General features: G+C 50.5%; 9 protein-coding genes across 9 annotated transcripts; 4 read left to right on the top strand and 5 right to left on the bottom strand.

The window, feature by feature from the left end:
- Nucleotides 1-294: 294 nt before the first annotated feature.
- Nucleotides 295-1732, top strand: HO173_000818 (uncharacterized protein; the record flags this gene model as incomplete). Its single annotated transcript, XM_037302765.1, has 6 exons — nt 295-483; nt 539-575; nt 626-693; nt 755-1137; nt 1188-1252; nt 1308-1732. 6 exons carry the CDS (start codon nt 295-297, stop codon nt 1730-1732), a joined length of 1167 nt encoding a protein of 388 aa, XP_037170272.1.
- A 319-nt stretch (nt 1733-2051) lies between these two features.
- HO173_000817 (uncharacterized protein) lies at nt 2052-3094 on the bottom strand (the record flags this gene model as incomplete). Its single annotated transcript, XM_037302764.1, has 3 exons — nt 2052-2061; nt 2126-2553; nt 2603-3094. The coding sequence occupies 3 exons, from the start codon at nt 3092-3094 to the stop codon at nt 2052-2054; spliced, it is 930 nt and encodes a 309-aa protein (XP_037170271.1).
- Nucleotides 3095-4174: 1080 nt separating this feature from the next.
- Nucleotides 4175-4783, bottom strand: HO173_000816 (uncharacterized protein; the record flags this gene model as incomplete). The annotated part of the gene is made up of 1 exon (XM_037302763.1): nt 4175-4783. The coding sequence occupies one exon, from the start codon at nt 4781-4783 to the stop codon at nt 4175-4177; it is 609 nt and encodes a 202-aa protein (XP_037170270.1).
- A 403-nt stretch (nt 4784-5186) lies between these two features.
- HO173_000815 (uncharacterized protein) lies at nt 5187-5495 on the bottom strand (the record flags this gene model as incomplete). The annotated part of the gene is made up of 1 exon (XM_037302762.1): nt 5187-5495. The coding sequence occupies one exon, from the start codon at nt 5493-5495 to the stop codon at nt 5187-5189; it is 309 nt and encodes a 102-aa protein (XP_037170269.1).
- A 1298-nt stretch (nt 5496-6793) lies between these two features.
- HO173_000814 (uncharacterized protein) lies at nt 6794-9700 on the top strand (the record flags this gene model as incomplete). Its single annotated transcript, XM_037302761.1, has 2 exons — nt 6794-6938; nt 8709-9700. The coding sequence occupies 2 exons, from the start codon at nt 6794-6796 to the stop codon at nt 9698-9700; spliced, it is 1137 nt and encodes a 378-aa protein (XP_037170268.1).
- Nucleotides 9701-10700: 1000 nt separating this feature from the next.
- On the top strand, nt 10701-12675 carry HO173_000813 (uncharacterized protein; the record flags this gene model as incomplete). The annotated part of the gene is made up of 4 exons (XM_037302760.1): nt 10701-10806; nt 10996-11055; nt 11129-12332; nt 12384-12675. The coding sequence occupies 4 exons, from the start codon at nt 10701-10703 to the stop codon at nt 12673-12675; spliced, it is 1662 nt and encodes a 553-aa protein (XP_037170267.1).
- Nucleotides 12676-13335: 660 nt separating this feature from the next.
- HO173_000812 (uncharacterized protein) lies at nt 13336-13815 on the bottom strand (the record flags this gene model as incomplete). The annotated part of the gene is made up of 1 exon (XM_037302759.1): nt 13336-13815. One exon carries the CDS (start codon nt 13813-13815, stop codon nt 13336-13338), a length of 480 nt encoding a protein of 159 aa, XP_037170266.1.
- A 501-nt stretch (nt 13816-14316) lies between these two features.
- Nucleotides 14317-15253, top strand: HO173_000811 (uncharacterized protein; the record flags this gene model as incomplete). The annotated part of the gene is made up of 4 exons (XM_037302758.1): nt 14317-14494; nt 14610-14814; nt 14878-15086; nt 15171-15253. 4 exons carry the CDS (start codon nt 14317-14319, stop codon nt 15251-15253), a joined length of 675 nt encoding a protein of 224 aa, XP_037170265.1.
- A 552-nt stretch (nt 15254-15805) lies between these two features.
- HO173_000810 (uncharacterized protein) lies at nt 15806-18952 on the bottom strand (the record flags this gene model as incomplete). The annotated part of the gene is made up of 1 exon (XM_037302757.1): nt 15806-18952. One exon carries the CDS (start codon nt 18950-18952, stop codon nt 15806-15808), a length of 3147 nt encoding a protein of 1048 aa, XP_037170264.1.
- Nucleotides 18953-19024: the final 72 nt, after the last annotated feature.

Here is a 19024-nt window from a genome sequence, read left to right as displayed (position 1 = left end):
ACGCCAAACTTTCTGCACGATCTATGTACCTAGGGGAAAATCCAGCGTTAGAGATCCGTGGAAGTGTGGAATGGTAGCGAGAAAGCTTGCTGGCCTTGTCTGAAGATTTTGACGACTAGGAATGACGATTAGGGATGACGATTGACGACGTTGCGAGAGGGACGAACTGTGGCGGCCTTTTCCTAGCCAGTCCTTTGCCGTGTTCAGCAACATGTTTGATATATCAGCGTCCTAGACACGTCCCTTCATTTTGTTTACTGCTTTCTTCCCGTTCTCTGAACTCCCAATATCAAGATGTCAATCAGTTCAGCAGAAGCCGCATACCAGCTTGCTCATGCCCACCAAAGCAAGACAGGCCAGCTCATCGGTTCGACTGCCGCACTTTCAGCTTTAGCGACAGTGCTGGTACTTGCGCGCTTCATTACCAGAGTACACACAAAAGTTGGCTTGAAGGCAGATGATTGGGCTATTGTGATCGCCTTGGTTTGTATCCAGCCTCGAATGCCGGAAAGCGATCGGAGAGCTGATCAGTCTCTAGCTCATTGCCTGGGGAGAGTTCGTGACCAATGTCATATGTAAGTCTTCCTACTCATAGCTTGAGCGTAGGGGTCTGATTCAAGGTTAGGCGGTCACAATGGGCTGGGAAGGCACCTGATCACAGTCACGCCGAATGAAGCCATCGTTCTCGAGAAGGTGAGTCGATTCCATCTACAACGAAAGGTGCTGATGCAAGCTGACGGGGTAATCTTCCCAGGGCCTTTATGCGAACGTACTCGTTTTTCCGATTGCCATCTGCATCATCCAGCTCTCGATCCTCCTATTCTATGTTCGCGTTTTCACCCTCCGAGATGCTCGATTCAAGATTGCGCTGCTGGTGTGCGCTGGTTTGTCGGTTGGAGTCTGCGTGTCACAAGTCTTTCCCACGATATTTCAATGCTCGCCCATTGCATATTCCTGGGACAAAGCCATCGTAGGAGGGCATTGCATCAATGTACACGTCATGTGGATTGCCCAAGACATTCTTTTCCTTGTCTTGGATATCTATGTCGTCGTACTCCCGCTGCCTATGATCTGGAATCTCCAGATAACAAGACCGGAGAAGATTGCTGTCAGCGGCATGTTCCTTCTGGGGTCCTTGTGCGTTCTAATTCTCCCTGCAAAAGAGTGCCTTGGCTTACAGGTAATAGCATCGCCGTGGTGAATTTGATCAGACTTCCAAAATTAATTTATGTCGGGCCCGATGACCTCACGTGTACGTGCGGATCTTCCATTTTTGACGAGTTGATTTGACTAATTTGGGCCACCAGACTCCGACGTTGGCGCCGCTATCTGGTCACAGGCCGAAGTGTGCTTAGGTATCGTTGCCGCGTGTCTACCTTGCCTCCGACCACTTATGTTCCTCCTCTTCACTACTCTGAAGTCAGGATCCAACTACCTGTCCTGGCGACGATCAAAGGCCACAGGGTCATACCAGATGCATTCGGTTCAGAAAAGAGACTCAGGCAGATCAAGTGCTGAGCAAAGGTTGAGTGCTTTTGAAACTGAAACATGGAAGTCTCATCCCATTGCTCAGTGTGATGATACTTATCAAGGAGAAAGGATCGAAAATGTTGCAAGGGGAGGTTGGAAGGGAGGTAGTTCTGGCTCAGATGAGGTAGATACGGATTTGGAAAAAGGAATTTGGAAAAGAATCTCACTGGAAATAACTAGAGATACAAGTGAGCAAGGCTAGGTAGTTTCGTTCAAGTTCAAGTATGTCATAGGGCCATGTATGGTCGGGTATTGCTTTCCTGAATCAGAAGTTACCTCGCAGAATTAAACTCCGTGCAAGTATATTGTTCCATCTCGTCACCAGTAGTCTTGATCTTAACGTCAGATCCTAAGCAATTGCCACTTCAACCGTTTCCATCGCTAAATTTAGCTATCCTTGCCATGTTCTCCTTTGCGGGATTTGAGTGGTCCACTAGCCGCTACGCTTCTGCGCATTGGCTTGACCCACTAAGCACAGATTGTATAGTGCGCTTCAATGTTGTTTTGGGGACCTAGTAGAGCTAAAAAGGACTACGGATAAATTCAGCTTAGCGAGTGGTCTTTGCAAATGCTATTGCATGGGAAGGGTTCTTACCTCTCAATAACGTGCACAACACCGTTCGCAGTGAGTATGTCAGATTCGATGATACGTGATCCATTGACAAAGATTGCCCCACTTGCGTTGGTGGTGACGAAAAGCTTCGTCTTTCCAGTTGTGAGAAAGTTTGTCCCAGCAGTCAAGGCAGTAGAGTATAGTACCGGTCCAGAAACAACGAAGTTTCCGGCGATTTGAGGCGAGGCAATCGACATATTATTAAGAGCTGAGTTCTGGGGCGCAAAGACTGTGACATCGCCGGAGTTCTGAATATTGGGGAGGAAGCTAGGACTAGGACCTTTCTCGCTCGCTTGAATGATACCTGCGATAGCATCGATGCTCAGGACAGTGCCAGTGTTTCCAAGGGAGTATGGCGGCGCCATTGGGTGATCTACGATATGAATGATACCACCAGCAAAATCGAGATCCTGCGTCTTGTCAGCGGTGCGACCTCACTGTGCTCATTGAGTTACGTGCGGGTATGAGGACATTGGACTTGAATCCAATGCCCGTTCCAACGTAGAACGCGGTCTCGTTGCGAAACACCTCGATATTCTGTCCTCCAGTGACGTGCTCATACTGCGTGTCGTTGAAGCGAGTCCTCATGAAGGATGTCCCGTTAAAGGACGTAGAACGATGGAGGCCATCCAGTTGGAGATACTGAAATAGATCGCTGTTCAATGCTGCGCTTGTTACGCTGGCGGCTTCGATCTGTCCGGCTGCACCGCTTGGCGGTGGTGTAGCTTCAAATTGTTGAAAGGGAGTATTGAGAGACAAGAAAATAGTCACAGGATTGTCTACTGCGTTAGCCAGTTGCTGGGAGGCTCTTGTATCATTGAAGATGTAGGCGGTGTTGAGGGAGATGAATGGTAAATATTGCGTGGTCAACTCGTGAAACGTGAGATTCGTCGGTATCTGCGCCATGCTAGTAGCTGCCATTGCAAGTGAGAGAGCAACATATCGATACATCTTGAGCCTTGACGTGAGTTTTAAGAGGTGGTTATCTCTGTTAGCAAGGCACTTATGGAAAAGTACAAGTAGAAGAACGCTTTACCTTATATAGTGGCTTCCCCCGCATATTGGCATATTGCCTTGGTGAAGCCGCCATACAATGAGCGCGGCTCAAGCGCGTGATCGGTAAGAATAGGAAACCTTGCGATAGCGCAGACACGCGAAGTCCCAACACTAACAAGGTCGGAAAGGCCACAAGTCTCCCCAATGAGCTGAGAGCATCTAACGGAACCTATGGCCTTGGACTCGGAAGACGACTGGCGTGTGCTTCAAGCGGCGAAGCTTTCCAATAGCAGTGTAATCTGCTTGAAGCCATGCAATAAGGAAACGTTGGTGTATGCGTCCGTGCAGAACCACAACAGTCCACAACAACCACGATAAACACGTTGCTGAGACATTTGATGGACAAAGAAGGGAAGAAAGAGCAGGAAAGAAGGAGCTTATGAGGCACTTGGAAGTTAGGAGATGGGCGGTTGTCGGTTGAGGGGTAAATTTCGGTCAACCACGGCCTGTGCTCTTTCTTAACTCTTGGAAACCTCCTTACAGATAGGTGAGCCAGTTGGCGTTACATCATAAGTAGGGATTGCAAAGCTCATGCGAGGTTCCTCTATTTTCTGTCAACAGACTCCACTTCAAGAGAGTGAGAGGGAGACCGCAGACTTTGCCGCTAAACCCACTAGCGTGTCGAGCGCGTCTATCACTCCAGACGCGAAGCAACTATTCGTCCTCCAATTGATTTATTCCCCTTTTCCCCTTGCCCCAACAGAAAGTGAGGTCGCGACCTCATCGCTGCTTTACAATCTCCAGCCCGAACACCGGCAACCTGACTACACTCATCTACAAAGTTGACGAAACGGAAGGTCCCTCGCCAATTGACCGCTTTCATTAAAGCTCCAAGGAAAAAACCCTACTCCCTACTTTACTGAGTGGGCCTTTGACCACTGCAACTATGGATCTATTGAAAGCTGCCTTCAACCTGTCACGAGTGTAGTGGGAATATGGCTATAGGAGCGCCTACTATTCAAATTTGAGCCTCGTTCATGGGATCTTAACAATAGACAGCAAGGTCCGATGAAATACAGGCGTATGTCTACTGGTTGCATAGAAGCTTCTGCGCATACGAATCATCCACATCATCGTTGGCCGTCTCTCCGACATCAATACTTCGGCGAGCCACCCGAACCACCATAAACCTTTTGACTTTTCGAAGCCATCATCCTCGTCTCCTTTCCTGCTTAACGCCGGCTTCGTACTAGGCCCATCGTTCTGCACAGTCGACACCTCCCCTGCTTCTAGTACCTCTCCGACTTGGCTCTCGAACACACTCTTCAATCTCTTTACCCAGTCCAAATCGTCTACACTAGACAGATTTGTTGGACGACCTTCCAAGTATGCGCGCATATCCGCAACCTTCGAACGTGTGTCCTTGAAAATGGCCTTTTCAGCTTCGGTGGTCTTCATGGACTCCTCCAGTCGCTCCAGATCGTTGTCCACGTCCGACGAGGAATGCCTGATACTCCAGAAAGCTCCGTCTCTCCAATGATTCTCGTAGCAAGCTTTGATAATTGCTGCTTTCAACATTGCGATAGCGACGTGAGCAGCTTCACTTCTGCGAGATTTCTGCGTGAGGCTTTCCTTCCCATCCATGTTTGATGTTGCTGGCTACTGGTCGTCCACTCAGTGAGCTGTAATAGTGTAGCTTTGGAGGAGTATACAGGCCTCTGAATCTGGGTTGTTGCCTGCGTTGATGCGCTTGCTGGTCTGTGTATGATGAACGCAATCTTATCCGCTTGTGTGCCTAGGGGAAGACCTTATGGTCATTGATTGATGTGGTTGATATTTGTGTTATACAATCCATACCGTTGAACCAGAGCCAATCGGCTTACGCGTGGTTCCGAGTGGCACACAAAGAGGCAACAGCCGGCGCCCCCAGTGAAGTCACATACTGCTCTCAACACAAGTTGTTTATTCCCAAGCTACCAAAAAAGAGTCAAAGCGATGTTGGAAAACTTTCTATCGACAACGACAGACCGAATATACTCTCACACAGTCACCTCCTCCGGCTGTGTTCCTTGTCACCCTTTTCAAAAACCTCCTTCAACCTGTCCGACCATTCCTCCTCCTTCAATCTCTGCAACACTCTCACCACCATCAACGTATCTATCAGCACGACCTTTTCGTCCTTCGTCGTCAACGGTGAGACAATCATCTCTTCCAGGTCTTGAACCAAAGGTGTTTTGTCCTCGACGGGAGGCGCATCGTAGTAGCCAGATCCTCGGTTGCTGTAGCTTCCAGAGACTTCGATAATAGTCTTTTTGAGGCTCGATAGCATTAGGGCGGCTCGGTTTTGCGTTGTCATGGTGGATAGCGTTAAGGAGTTTAAAAAGATGATTCTGGACAGATTCGGGGATAGGTTCAAGGTAGAGAAAGTTGAGTATGGGGACGGTAGTGCTAATGGAAGAGAGAACGGAGGAGAGGCGACTATATAGATAGTTTCTTGGGCTATGAAAGCTTTCTACCAAAAAGGCGGAGTGCTAAATAAAGCGTTCATCGTCTTTGATCCGAGAAGCCAATCTCGCTTTGAGAGCATTGGTCCCCCGGACAAAGAATGTCGCATTCACTTATGAACGAACCTGACGCCAAAATCGATTGACAAAGGTTCGTCTACTCCAAGGATGGAACAGAAGCGGCTGCCACGAAACACACGAACAGTACGAGCAAGACCACACCGCGCATCTCTCTCTTTTCTCTCCGAGTCTTCTTCTTCGACTTCCAGAAAAACACCGCGCAGCTCCCTCGCCAACATCTCGCCCACCTATGCTCTATCACGTCCCTTTTCTCAGCCTACCAGATAAACATGCGCCTAGGCTCGTCACCAGCAGCCCCATCTACGACTGCGAAGCCACCACCGAAGCGAACTCCGGATCCACCCCAGGCCCCCACAGCCGAAAACACTCCGCGGACGGATGAGCTTCCAGCGTGTGACACCCCGCCTGCCTCTCCGTCGCGTTCGCCCGCCCCAGCCGCACCGTGCACTCCGACCCGGGCCCGCCAGAGTTCGCAACGTCGAAGTCCTCGTCCGCCTCGCCGAAGACGGAGGTGCTGGAGTCGAGCGGTTCGTTGGCGAGGTGGGTGCGGTTGAAGGCGTAAGAGCGCATGGGCGCGGCGTTGTCGAGGCCGTATCGGACGTCGATTGGGGAATCGGAGGTCTCCGGGGCGAGGGCGGGGTCGGCTTTGCGGCCGGGGCCGGTGAAGGGGGTGAGGATTAGGTTGGCTTCGGCGTGGGTTGTTTGGCGGGGTTGGAGAGGGTTGGTGGTGGGGTGGGCGAGGGTTAGGGGGTTGGTGGAGAGGAGGAGGGTGGGGAGGGTGGGGAGTATGGTGGAGGGTGGATTGGTTGTGTGTTGTGAAGCTGTAATGATTTATCTTTTTCGAGATTCTTGATCTGTGAATTGTGAGGAATATAGGGGACGTCCGTGGCTTTTGAAGAGACTCCCGTATCGATTTCTAAGGGGGGAAGAAAAGAAAAGAGCCCCGTGAAAGGCGAGACCAGCAAAGGAGGTTAGGGGTCTTTGGACCAGAGGATGCCGAGTGAGAGCATGCTTCACGATCTTGCTCTGTCTCACGGTAAACGAACTGGTTGAACCTCGAAGGAAAGTGATGCTGTTCATACCCCCCACAAAGGGTAACAAAGGAGACTATTCTACAACCGTCAAAGGCAAGGACTGGCCGCCTTTGCCCATTTGGGACGCAGTCTTTGCAAATGTCACCGGAAGTACCCTGCTCCATGGGAAGTATGCCCAAGGTCGGTTTCACTAGGTTGGGCGGTAGAGGCCCTGCATTGCTTAGGACAGAGGACGGAGATGTATGCTCGCTGAGCCCTGATGACGTGGCGATATGAAATGGAACTTTGGCACAATGACAGAAAAGGGAAGTATACTTTCACGCTCGACTTGGGCTCAATCGCAGACTTAGACATACCCGTGTTTACCCACTTATTGCATTTTGTTTGTTCTAGCTCCACAACGAGTGATTTTGTAGAGATCATTTTGCAGACGAAGGCGTTTGAATTATTTTAGAAATCATAATCTGACGCGAAATATTGCGGTCAGGGTTATTCTTTGGAAAGATACAGCTGGGTCGTTCATTTGTGAATTTGTAGCTTACTGTTAGTACTGCATCAGTAGGTAAATTGCGTGGTTTGATAAATTCGAGCACCGCTCTAAGTGTCAAACGTCAAGCCAAACCATTGGCCTCCCATCAACCTCTATTGCCATGGCGTCTCTTCCTCGTAGACCTCCCAGGAGTGTCTCCTTGGATGGTTGTTCGGGTTCCACTTGGATCTCAAGTTACTTCGCCGTGTCGCCGTGCATTCTTTGCTGCATTTCTGCTGGAATTTCCTGTTCACGGGTGTGCAACTGTTGCAGTCTTGGGGTATTTGCCCAGGAGGCACTTGTGGATATCTGGGACCGTGGTAAAAGGATCCGCCGTTGTCGAAACGGCCATTGCTCGGACGAGAAGGGACGCAGCCCATGTTGAAGAATTGTTATTGGGAAATGTGTGTTGATGCTCTCGCTCAGCGATTCGGTGCTGAGGGGGTAAAAGGTAGGGAACAGATGCTGAGAAAGAGAGGGAAAGTAAGAGAAACGAAACATGTATGACAAGCCGGAGTTATCCACGTTCTTCCATACTTGCTTCATACATGGCTTTGTCTTCAGATCCTTTGATGACGGTGCTGTCTTTGTCCAGGGTAGACATTACGCTGAGCTATGGACCAGGAACAATGAACTTTCTTACCATGAGTAAGAGTCTCCTACAACATAGTCATAGCTTTAGGTGAAGCTTGGTTCCTTCATCGCGAACTCTCACACAACATCAACCATTCCCAACTGCCATTAATGTGAGGTTGCACCATAAGGCGCTTAAAGCTCTCAATCAATTGGGTCAGTGGCGAATTGGTTTTCAGCTGCGCATCAAGATAGATGCAGCACCCCAGGCCCACTTTTCATGGGGCAGGACGACATAACACTGTCGGGATTATCACAAATTGTGACATTTGCAGAAACTGCGCCCCACAATAGTAAGGACTCTGTCACTGAACAGATCATTTCCGCTGCAATATCTAGGCTCACAGCCAGCGATCTTGCATCAGGTTAACAAGACCTACAATAGTGGATGGCCGCTGTAATTCGGCAGCAAATCTGGCAATCACCCCAAACCCGGGTCTTGACGGAGAAGCTGACCTTTCTTGCACCATGTCCATGCCCTTTGTTAGATACTCGCGTCTTCTCTTTGTAGACATGGTTCGAAGTCTTTGTTGGTAGGATACCGGTGGTGTCTTTGTACGAGACACAATGGCATTATCCACATACTGAAGAAAGGCGACTAAGCAAGAAGAGCACAAGGACGACTTTTTAGATAAATGGGACTTGAGCCAGAACACAAACCACAATTCCCATCGGACCAAACCCCTTTACCACCCATTCCAAATCTTTCGTGTTCAACATGCGTCTAGAAATCAACGCCGGCCCCATTATGATTAGGAGCAACGCTGATCTACCGTATATGAATGAAGTCCTTATCGCGCATCATCGGGCAACAGATATTGCATACCGTAAGGGGCCTGCTCACACCGTACAGCTGGTCGTCCCCACTGCCTCTCCCCCAAGGCCGCAAAGTGCTGTTGTACGGACCCTTCGATCGACTAGACCTCGGTCAAATGCATACTCGAACTTACGTGCAGCATACGGACGGGTCGAGAGCACAGACACTGAGGCGTATTCGGAAGCCACAAAAGCCGAAGACAGCAAAATATCTAGCTATGTTAAGCACGGAGAGGAGTGGTACATCCAACGCCAGTCTCGAGTGAGTTACGATGACGACCGCCCCAGAAACGGGGGCCTTCGCGCTACTGATTTCGACGACATGAACAGCGAAGATACGCTCCGTGGAAATTACGACTGCGAAGATGTTACTCCAACAGTAGTAAGGGCCCACAGGACACTCTGCGCCGCTGACTTCGAAGACAGTGAGGACGAGGATTCTCTCTGTGATGATGACGACATCAGGGGTCTCAACTTGGAGGCAGATACCCGAAGGTTCAACTGCAACAAGGTTTTTAGAATCCCTAGAGAATGTCCGTTGAAGACGATGCAGCTTCGCATACAAGAAAGTGTGCTGAGAGATATCATCCAACAAGCTCTCAAGGCAAGCAGAAACGGTAAATTCGACTCTACCATTTTCAGCAAGGAGGATCCAGAAGAGATAGACTGGGTGCTCGAAATGATTCTTGAATTGATGGAACTGGTACAAACCATGATTGATGCCGGGACGTTCCAAGGAGAGGACGGCCGCGAAACTCAGATGATACTGCAAAATAACTTTTTCACGCTAATGAGAAAGGTGACACGCCCTTTCCGTCCATCAGGCATCAGTGTTGTGGAGACCGAGCTGACCCAGTGCCTGGAAGCCTTTCGTCAAATGCGATTGAAATTGCTGCAGGAAAATCCGGGCATGCCTATGGCAGAGATACTCAGGGAGAAGAGCCTTGACATCAGGCCTCGATAGGATTGACTCATCAACACTGAGCTAATTTCGATAAAGAGAGCAATTAAGGCAAGGGTGAGGAGACACTGGGTTGATGTATAGAGCGAGAGCGGTTGGGGAGAAGGTGAGGAGAGTTTGGGTATTTGGTCGTTCTCTGAGTCAGTACACATAGATTGTTGTGATGGCTGATACCGTTGAGGTTGTACTTGTCATGATAATTGATACCATTGGAATGTGAAAGTGAATTTCTGACTCGAGTTGACCGACTCGAGTTGACGCCTTCATGTTGCTTGAGGACAACTTGGCGCCTCCTAGAGATGGACAAGCTGTAAGATATAACTTTCCTCGTTCATATCGTCTTCCCTGGCTGCAAAGCAAGAGGTTGACGAAAAACTAGGCACGCTGTCAGAAAGAAAGAAAAGCAGTCGTCACGCAGTCGTCAATGTTAGCACCATTGGCATCATTTAATTCTGTCAAATCCTGGGTGTCAAGCGGAAACGAGTGGCATCGGATGTGCAAAAGCAGCCTAAGCAAATTGTTCTCCCACCGAGAAAGACCCAGATCCGTTCGGCCATTTGATCGCCTGGGACGTCCAAGCGGGAAAAGTTGGATTGGTGAGATGAAGGAGTGATTGGCTACGCCCGAGGGGCCCCTCGGGCTTCTGCCAATGATCACGTGTATGGCTACTAGCCCGATGGAGGATAGGGTGGAAAATATAGTCAACTGGGTGAAGGCCGTCTCGTATCTGGGCGCCCCCATCCTCTGAAATCTTCGTCATGGTTATTTTTGTGCAAAGACAGCAACAACGTCATCTTGCAAGAATTCAAAGCACACACTCAAGCCATAAACGCATAAACGCCCTACCCAAAATATACCCCTACCCATTGTCCCCCCCAGGGCCCCAAGTCTCTTCTGCAGATCCGCTCTCCCTAATTGCACAATCCCTATTCCCTCGGCTCGAGTAACAAGAACAAGGGTCTTGCCCCCCAATTTCTCCCGATTTCGTCATCATCGCCAGAATATGTCAGTTACCGTCGCCCAAAGGAACTCCAAGAACCACATGCCACGTTCCGTCACAAACACTCATTCGCCCATGGATAGCAAGAAGGGCGTCATCAAAATTGAAGGTTCGTCGCAATATCGCCGCCACTTTGCTACTTTGATCCTTTCTCACCACTGTCCCTGAGCTGTCCTGTCTCCGGGCTTCTTTTTGGTACTACGCGCTTCCTCGGCCAATACTTACCTCGTCATATTGATCGACTTATCGAGTCCCAGGGAATCATGGATATCACATGACTAACACATGTTATGCATAGATACATCCCAACTCGATTCAAATCCACACTCGTCTGTCAAGATTACGCCGCCGCGATCGGGTACGTCTAAACTCCATCAATGCGCCGACATTGGCAACCCTAATCGTCGCCATCATTGCTCACCTTTCATCAGATCCTCCTCCAACGGTCAAAGAGCCTCCTGATCAGGCCGATAGCAAAGACATCAAGCCCATATCCAATGCTGAGACGGCACAGCCGCTTGCTCCCCCACCACGACCCGGGCCAACACATCAGAACGCAGAGGAAGGCGTCGATTATTTTTCAGGAGGCCACACCAACAGTCATTTCTCTCGTGAACCCAACCCCTTCGAACAATCCTTTGGCAACCCATCGTCAGAGCTCCCCGCGAATAAGTCATTGTTGCCACCTGTCGCAGCTTTAACGTCACCAGCGCCGCTGGGTGGAGACGGTCCGTCTGCAGGTGGATATAATTGGCCAGGCTCGTTACGATCCGGGCCACTGAGTCCTGCTATGCTTGGTGGACCTGTCGGCGCTGCGCCAAATGATTACTTCGACCCATCGCTAAGAGGAAGTTTCCCTTCGGGCGTGACACCCAACGAATCGTCACTTCGCACAGGCCTTACACCTGGTGGTGGAGGGTCTATGTTCCCAGCGCCCAGTCCGAATTCACAGGCCCTATTTCAACAGCTCGCCAATGGTGGTGCTACTCCAAACACACTAGATTTCCACCGAACGGCCATGAATGCTGCGGCGGCGCGAAAAGGCAATCACACAAACGGTTCAAACACACAAGCAGAAGACCAGCGGGCACCTGTCGCACCTATGGATCCGTCACTGCAACAACAGCCCCAACAGCCGACCTTTGGCCAGCACGACAACGATGCCGCAAATGGCTTATTCCTGCTTGCTCAAGCTGGCAATGGAGCGCAAGCTAACCATCAATATGCGATTCCCAACACGAACAACACTATGACAAGCAACCGATCCCATGAAACGTCGCCAAACATGTCCAAAGGAGCGCGTAATGGCAATGGTTCAATAGGAGGCCAGAGTGAGATGAGTGGGGATATCTCTGACAGTGGCGACCAAAGCAAACCTACTACGAGAAATAGGGGTAAACGCGCCTCCGCTGGTGCAAATGCTGCACCAAACAATGGGAGACGAAAAGCAGATGATACTCCACCAAAGCAGCCGTCTGCCAAGAAACAAAAGAAGAACCATAACACTTCAATGATGGATATAGATGGCATGGATTCGGAAGAAGAGCAACCGAACATCAAAGAAGAACAATACCACCCAGACGGAAAGAAAATGACCGATGAAGAGAAGCGGAAGAATTTTCTCGAGAGAAATAGGTCCGTAATGTTGTATTTCTCTGCCATTCCAACCATCTAACGTTATCATAGGGTGGCAGCATTGAAGTGCAGACAGCGCAAGAAGCAATGGCTTGCCAATTTGCAAGCCAAGGTCGAAATCTTCAGCAGTGAGAATGACTCGCTTTCCGCGCAGGTGTCTTCCCTGCGTGAGGAGATTGTGGGACTCAAAACTCTACTTCTGCAACACAAAGATTGTCCGGTATCCCAAAGCCAGGGCCTCGGTGGCTACTTCCAACAACAGCAAGATTTTAATGCTCACGCACATCCATACGGCATGGGCATGCCAAATGGCCAGCAGGTAATGGCTGGACAGAGAAGGTAGCTTTTCAGCATCGTATTCTGAGCCAGAGGAAACGGTGATTGATGGGTTTCATCGCAGTTAAGAGAGTGATTCTTGAGACGTATAGAGCCTACTACAGGGCTTTTCTGTGCCAATGACACCACTGTCAGTTGTACATGAGGGACTGGTGTCAGGTGAATATCAAGATTTATGACTACCATTCTCTGGCATGATGGCGTCTGTATAGAAGAATGTCACATGACAGTTGCTTCGCGAAGCGATTGCATGAATCTCAGAGATTCTTTATTGAAGGAACAACAAAAAGGTATTCCACGGCGTTTGAGACTTACGAAGAAAAGGAATGGTCTTCTAGTTGTACATGTACTCCAAACCCAGCCTTCAAGGACGTGGAGAATTATTCATAATGCATCACGAACAGCCTGTGGTATTCAACTGTTTGAAGATTTTCGACCTTTGTCAATTCTCTGGGTTTTATATTTATCTTTTAAGGCGTATATTTGTCTTCGCGGTATAATCAATGCTCTCCTGTTTAGAAGCATGGTGCCGCTGATACGCCTCAAAGGGGAAGCCGCCATCAAAGGGGATCTCTGGAGGCATTCGCTTCTGACCCTACCAGTTCACTAAACGATGGCCTCATGGAAAGCCACCTCGGGGTTTCTGATCCAGGTATCGATCGGCTCCTTAAGCACCACCCTCTCGAGATCCCTTGTCCAGTTTCAGCCTCTCCTCCAGAGTCCTCTCATACTCCCCAATCTTCACTCCCCCTGCGCTCCATAGCATAACCGCCCGCACCCTCGCTCTCCCCGCTCTTGGCCCTTCCCGTATCCTGTCCCCCTTCCTCTTTGCTAACCCCGTCTTCCCCTTCCCTTGCCCTCGTTTTCTCTTCCCCTCCTCCAGCACCTCCTCCACGTAGCCCAGAACATTGACCCAAGCCCCCACTTGCGTGTCTTCTCTCTCCAAGCCTTCCAAAATCACATTGACGTCCACCAAAGCAACAGTGGGTTGGTTTGGAGGAAGATGATAGGCATGCTGTACTTCTAGTACACCAGTGGAGAAGGTGTATCGCGTTACGCAGCCCAGGAAACGGACTTTGGTGCCGTGAGCTTGAGTGGGTAGGTCCGAGAGGAAGACGATGCGGGTTGGGAGGGGCCCGTTGTTCATGGTTTCATTGAGAGTTCGAAAGAACGATAATGGATGTGGGCGTTACAGAGCCCATACTGTTGAGCTTCAAGCCATGGCGCGTGCTATGCGACGCGTATGCGAAGGTGTTGAGGTCGGTGGTCCCGGCTCGCGCTTCGAGACACTGTCACGTGATGTGCTGGAGATGGGTTAGCGCCGATGTCATAGACAAATGCTTTGAGAAGCCTGACTTTCCCATTCCACTCACTCGCACAAGGCAGCAAAGAATAGCTCTCTAAATCTAGATCACTATACACGCGTCTCTAAACCCCCCCCTATTGGATCCGGCTCATTCATACCCTGAAGCGACTGTGGCCCTCTTGCCCCCAATCTACAGGTCATCGGATAAGCCTGATCATCGAACCTAAGCACCTTCTCTACGACAACCTGCCCTTCACCAGGACCTTGACGCACCAGACATCGATAGCGAAGGGCCGATGATCTCTTGGGTCTGAAGTCGAGCAAACGACAAGAGCGATCAACATGTGGGGAGCCTGGTTCGGTGGTAATGGCGGGCAGAAGAGGAAAGATGCACCCAAGAAAGCTATACTTGATCTGCGGCAGCAGCTCGATATGCTGCAGAAGAGAGAGAGACATCTAGAGAATCAGATGTCGAAGCAGGACGAGATAGCGAGGGAGAATGTCACTACGAACAAGACTGGTACGCAGCCATTTGTCGCAGAGTGGCCGATCTGCTGGGCATTGTAGATTGATATACCACAATCAAGAGGTAGAAGGGGATGGTAGTTGACGCGTGCTAATATTTCCGTGCCTAGCTGCCCGCAACGCCCTCAAACGCAAGAAGCAACACGAGCACTCCCTCGAACAAACCAACGGCCAAATCTCCATGCTCGAGCAGCAAATCTACTCCATCGAATCCGCAAACATCAACCAAGAAACCCTCGTCGCCATGAAGAATGCCGGCGCCGCGATGAAACAAATCCATGGCAAGATGACCATGGAGGATGTGGATACGACGATGTGGGTCTCACTTGGTTTTTCAACCCTTTTAGGGGAGGGCCAATACTGATACCGTGGCCGTAGGGAGCAACTGCGCGAACAACACGAACTCACCCAAGAAATCGGCAACGCCATCACCTCGATGCCCATCACGGAGCCTATCGACGAGGATGAACTGGAGGCCGATCTGGCGGCGCTAGAGCAGGAAAATCTCGACGAAAAGATGCTGGGAACGGGCACGGTACCCGTGGCGGACAGTCTGAACCGGTTGCCCAAAGCGGCGAATGGAGAACGTAAGTATTACCATTTATCAATGGATGGTCAAAGGAGAAAGAAGACGAAAAAAACATTTGCTGACGAGGTGATTTGTTATTTAGTCAAAGGCAAATCGAAAGCGCCGGTGGAAGAAGAGGACGAGGAGGAGGAGTTGCGGAAGCTGCAGGCTGAGATGGCCATGTGAGAAACCCAGGGTAGCCAAGGGGGAACGGAATGGGATCAACTTCCGTCCGATCGTTGTAATTGCATACCCTTACAATAATGCTTTTGACTCTCGTCCTGGAATCAAGCCTTCCCTGCTCTCATGGACCGTTGCATGGGCCGTGAGTCTGAGCAGAGAGCGCCGGGCAAGTCCAGAACCCGAATGGGTCCTAGACGCCGTATGAGGCTATTGAGATAAAGAGGCCGGACTTGCTTGATTTACGATATGTTGATTGCATTGCGGCGTGCTAGGATTGGAGTTGGGAGTGCAAGAGGCGTTTGGGCAAGTCCTCGGAATATAGGACAAGGCAATGGTATGATTCGGATTATTTTTTTCCAGTTAGCTAGTTGGTTAGACTATGCTATATCTATGTGAATTACATATTTTTCACGTCCAGGGTATCCGCCAATAACAAAACGTGCCGCCGTGCCATGCATATGCATGTAAAATGCCACCGCTAAGATGTCCTCATTAAACCCATGCAGAGAGCCCCGAGCAAGCCAAAGAGAGGTACTTTTATCCGAAGTCAAAGGTCTACGCTTCGATAGCCACCCTCTTTGCCTCTGGCTGACCATTGTCAGTGACTTCATCGCGGTCTCCATTTTCTAATGGCCGTTTACCGCTGCCCTTGTCTTCAGCAGCTTCTTTTCCGACAGTACTATTCCGCCTATAAGCATCGCCATTCGCGAAAGAACTCTTCACCGCACTCTCCGCAGCCTTTGAAGCAGCTGCTGGAAGTGACGAAGCAGCATGATCGTCAGTAGGCGCAGGGCTCGGTTTCGAAGGTGGCGGAATGGCATCGGAAGCTCGACGTTGAGTCTCCATACGTTTCTTGCTGAGATCACTCAAGACTGTCGCAATCTCGCTCATGATTGCCTTCACCTGCGGATCTTCTGCTTCGTCTGCAGTAGTATCCTTTGGGTTTGAGATACCGAGGGTGCGGTTAATGGCTGACGTGACGAGAAATTCTGCTTTGGCCTTGTCTGGCATCCCGTCGATGAAGTCGCTCTTGTATCTGGCGACGGCTTGAAAAACGTCTTGGCCATGTGCATTGCTATTTGACTCGCCCAATGAGCCAGTCAAGGCTCCGGTTTTCGGCTGGTTGGGAGCGTACGAAGGACTTGGCGCCGGTCCAAATGTCTCATGGTCCTTGTCAGGTGCCTGCACCCGAGGCTGCGATGTGGGGTTAGGGTAGTGACCGTTGGCGCCATTACTATTAGAGTCTTGTTGCGTTTGAAGAGCGGGCGCTGATGATAGTTGAGATGACGGATCAGTTCCATATGGTGATTGGTAAGTCGACTCGCTCTGCGCATTGACCAGAGGTAATGGAAAGCCATGCGGCCCTTGAGGGGGTAGTCCATGAGGCATATGGGCGGGTGGAATGCCAGGAGGCATACCGTAAGGATTTGGCGGCATTCGCCCATTCGGAGGTGGCATGCCTGGATACGAATAGGGATACTGCATCGGTGGCGGACCTGGAGGGTAGTAAGGCTGCTGTGACACTGGAGGCGGCGTCGCCCTCCTTTTCTTCTCCCTCTCAATGGAAACACCGGGGACCAAGCCCCACATCCAACCTTTGCCATCCCGCTCAATTTTACGGAAAGCAGCGTTCTGGGAGAGATTGTGGCGAACACTACTTTGCCATCCTAGTGTCGTTGCACGAAGTTTGAAATACGGGTATCTTCTTTGCATGGCTCGATAGATCTGGGGCAGCGCCATGGCGCCGGTCTCAGAGTTCGAGAGGGCTTCATGAATCAGAACAATGTAGTTCTGTGTTGGCTTGGTGAGCTGTTCTGGAGTCAATGTGGCCTCATCAAAGATAGGAGACGGGGACCTTGGAGGTTTAGGCGGTTTCTTCTCCTTCGCAGGTTTTGGGGGTAAAACTGCAGCGATGGATTGCTCTGGTGGGACCGAGTCTGTTTGCTCAGTGCTTTCACGAACCCCTCGTTGGTCATCGGTGCCTCCAGCTCTTTTTCGTTTGGTATATTTCCTCTTCCCGTTTGCTTGCAGTAAGGGTTCTTCTTTCTTGACGGCCTTAGTATCTTTGCCAGCCTTTACTTTACCGCGATTAGGTAGAGCTCCAGAACCCCGATCTGCCGCAACTTTGGCATCCTCCCGAGCCTGTCTTGCCAACAATGCCTGCTCTCTTTTTGAAATGATGCCGTTCTTCGGCGGCCGGCCTGGACCTTTGCGCTTCGTCACAGGCATTGGTTCGGGTTCAGACTTCTTTTTACCCTTGGCTCTTATTCTTACCACCTCTGGCTCCTCTTCATCTTCCTCTTCCTCCTCCTCCTCCTCCTCCTCTTCTTCCTCATTTTTGATGTTCCTCGTACGGCCGCGCTCTTCGTCCTCGTCAAGATCAACATCACTCTCATCCTCAATGCTCTCTGCCATATCGAAGCTCATTTCTCCACCAGACAACGGATCCGATCTCAGACCTATTTCAGCACCAGTTTCACCAGGGGCGACATCAGGCAGCACGAAGCGTATTCCCACTCCGCCAATCTGGATGATGCTTCCATTCATAAGAGTCTGGACATCCCCTTGAGCGTACCACTCGTCATCAACAAAACCTCCATTCCGGCCCAAGATTTTGACCTCGAAAACATTCTCTTCAAAGTTGTAGGCTATCCTTATGTGTTTCCTTGATATACTTTTACCGCCGCTAGGGGCTCCCTCTGGTAAAGCTGGCGGGTGTACTGGTACCAGGGGCACCAATTCCGGAGCCGGCAATGGGCTATTGGGGCCAAAGCCATTGGCTCCCGAGTCATGGTCCATGAGCGAAGCCATGGCAAGAGCAGTGTAGTCCGTCTTACCGTTGGAAAGTAGCATCGAGGACTTTCGAGACAGCTGCTGCGATGACGAGCTCGAGGATTTGGGCTTTCTTGACCTTGGCTTCCTGGTAGGCTCACTCTCGTAATGATCGACAGCTATGACACCCCCACTCTCACTGGGGGCGCTACTTGCTATGTTCTGGCCATTTCTATGGCTGACCTTGCTTGACGTGATGGAACCACCCGCGCTTGCACTTCGTTTCCTAGACTTTGTTTCCGTGTCCTGACGAGCCTGGAGATCAGCTGCCTGGCGAGCCGCATGTACATCTCTCCCAATCTCTACCGCATATGTGTTCATGTAGAACTCCCCATCGTCAAATTCGAGCTTCGCAAAAGCCTGTATCTGGTGCTGTTCTGTTTCTACACCAGATGAAGCCTCATTTTGCTGAGAACCCCCAAAAGATCCACCACCGATTGTAACACCCACCCAGGACAGTGGGTTGTCGTCAAGAGCCTGCTGTCCTTCTTCGAGATCTGGGAATGGGACTATGCTGTAACCAACATCGCCCTCAGTAGCTGTGTCACCTGCAATAGCTGCGAGAGAGGTTGTAGGCGTTTCCAAAGAAGCGGAGATCGTTGAATAGTCGTCCGGAAGGCGCTGTAGGCCCTGTTCTGCTATGTTCCTTACAGAATTTGCTGAGGGATTCTGTGATTCATTCTCCTCCTCATAGATATTGAAGCCGTTGGGCTGTTCCGCAGCTTTTGAGGCTTCCTGTGCGACTTGCTGGAGGATCGATACTGCCTGGGCCCCAATGTTTGACATGGCGTCTTGTGATTCTGACCCAAGGGTTTGATGTGGGATTACTGGCTGAGTCTGCGCGCCGCCCTCTGAGCGTTCCTCCTCCATGGCTAAGGCCGTCTTCGCATCTTCCTGGGTGCTGTAAGGTGTCTCAAAAATGATTCTATGCCTAGAACGATT

This window comes from Letharia columbiana, assembly GCF_014066305.1.
Source record: "Letharia columbiana isolate WasteWater2 chromosome Unknown Sc0000001_s0, whole genome shotgun sequence".
In the NCBI taxonomy this organism is placed as follows: domain Eukaryota; kingdom Fungi; phylum Ascomycota; class Lecanoromycetes; order Lecanorales; family Parmeliaceae; genus Letharia; species Letharia columbiana.
Note: the sequence above shows the minus strand (reverse complement) of the source record. Positions and strands in the feature narration are given on the sequence as shown.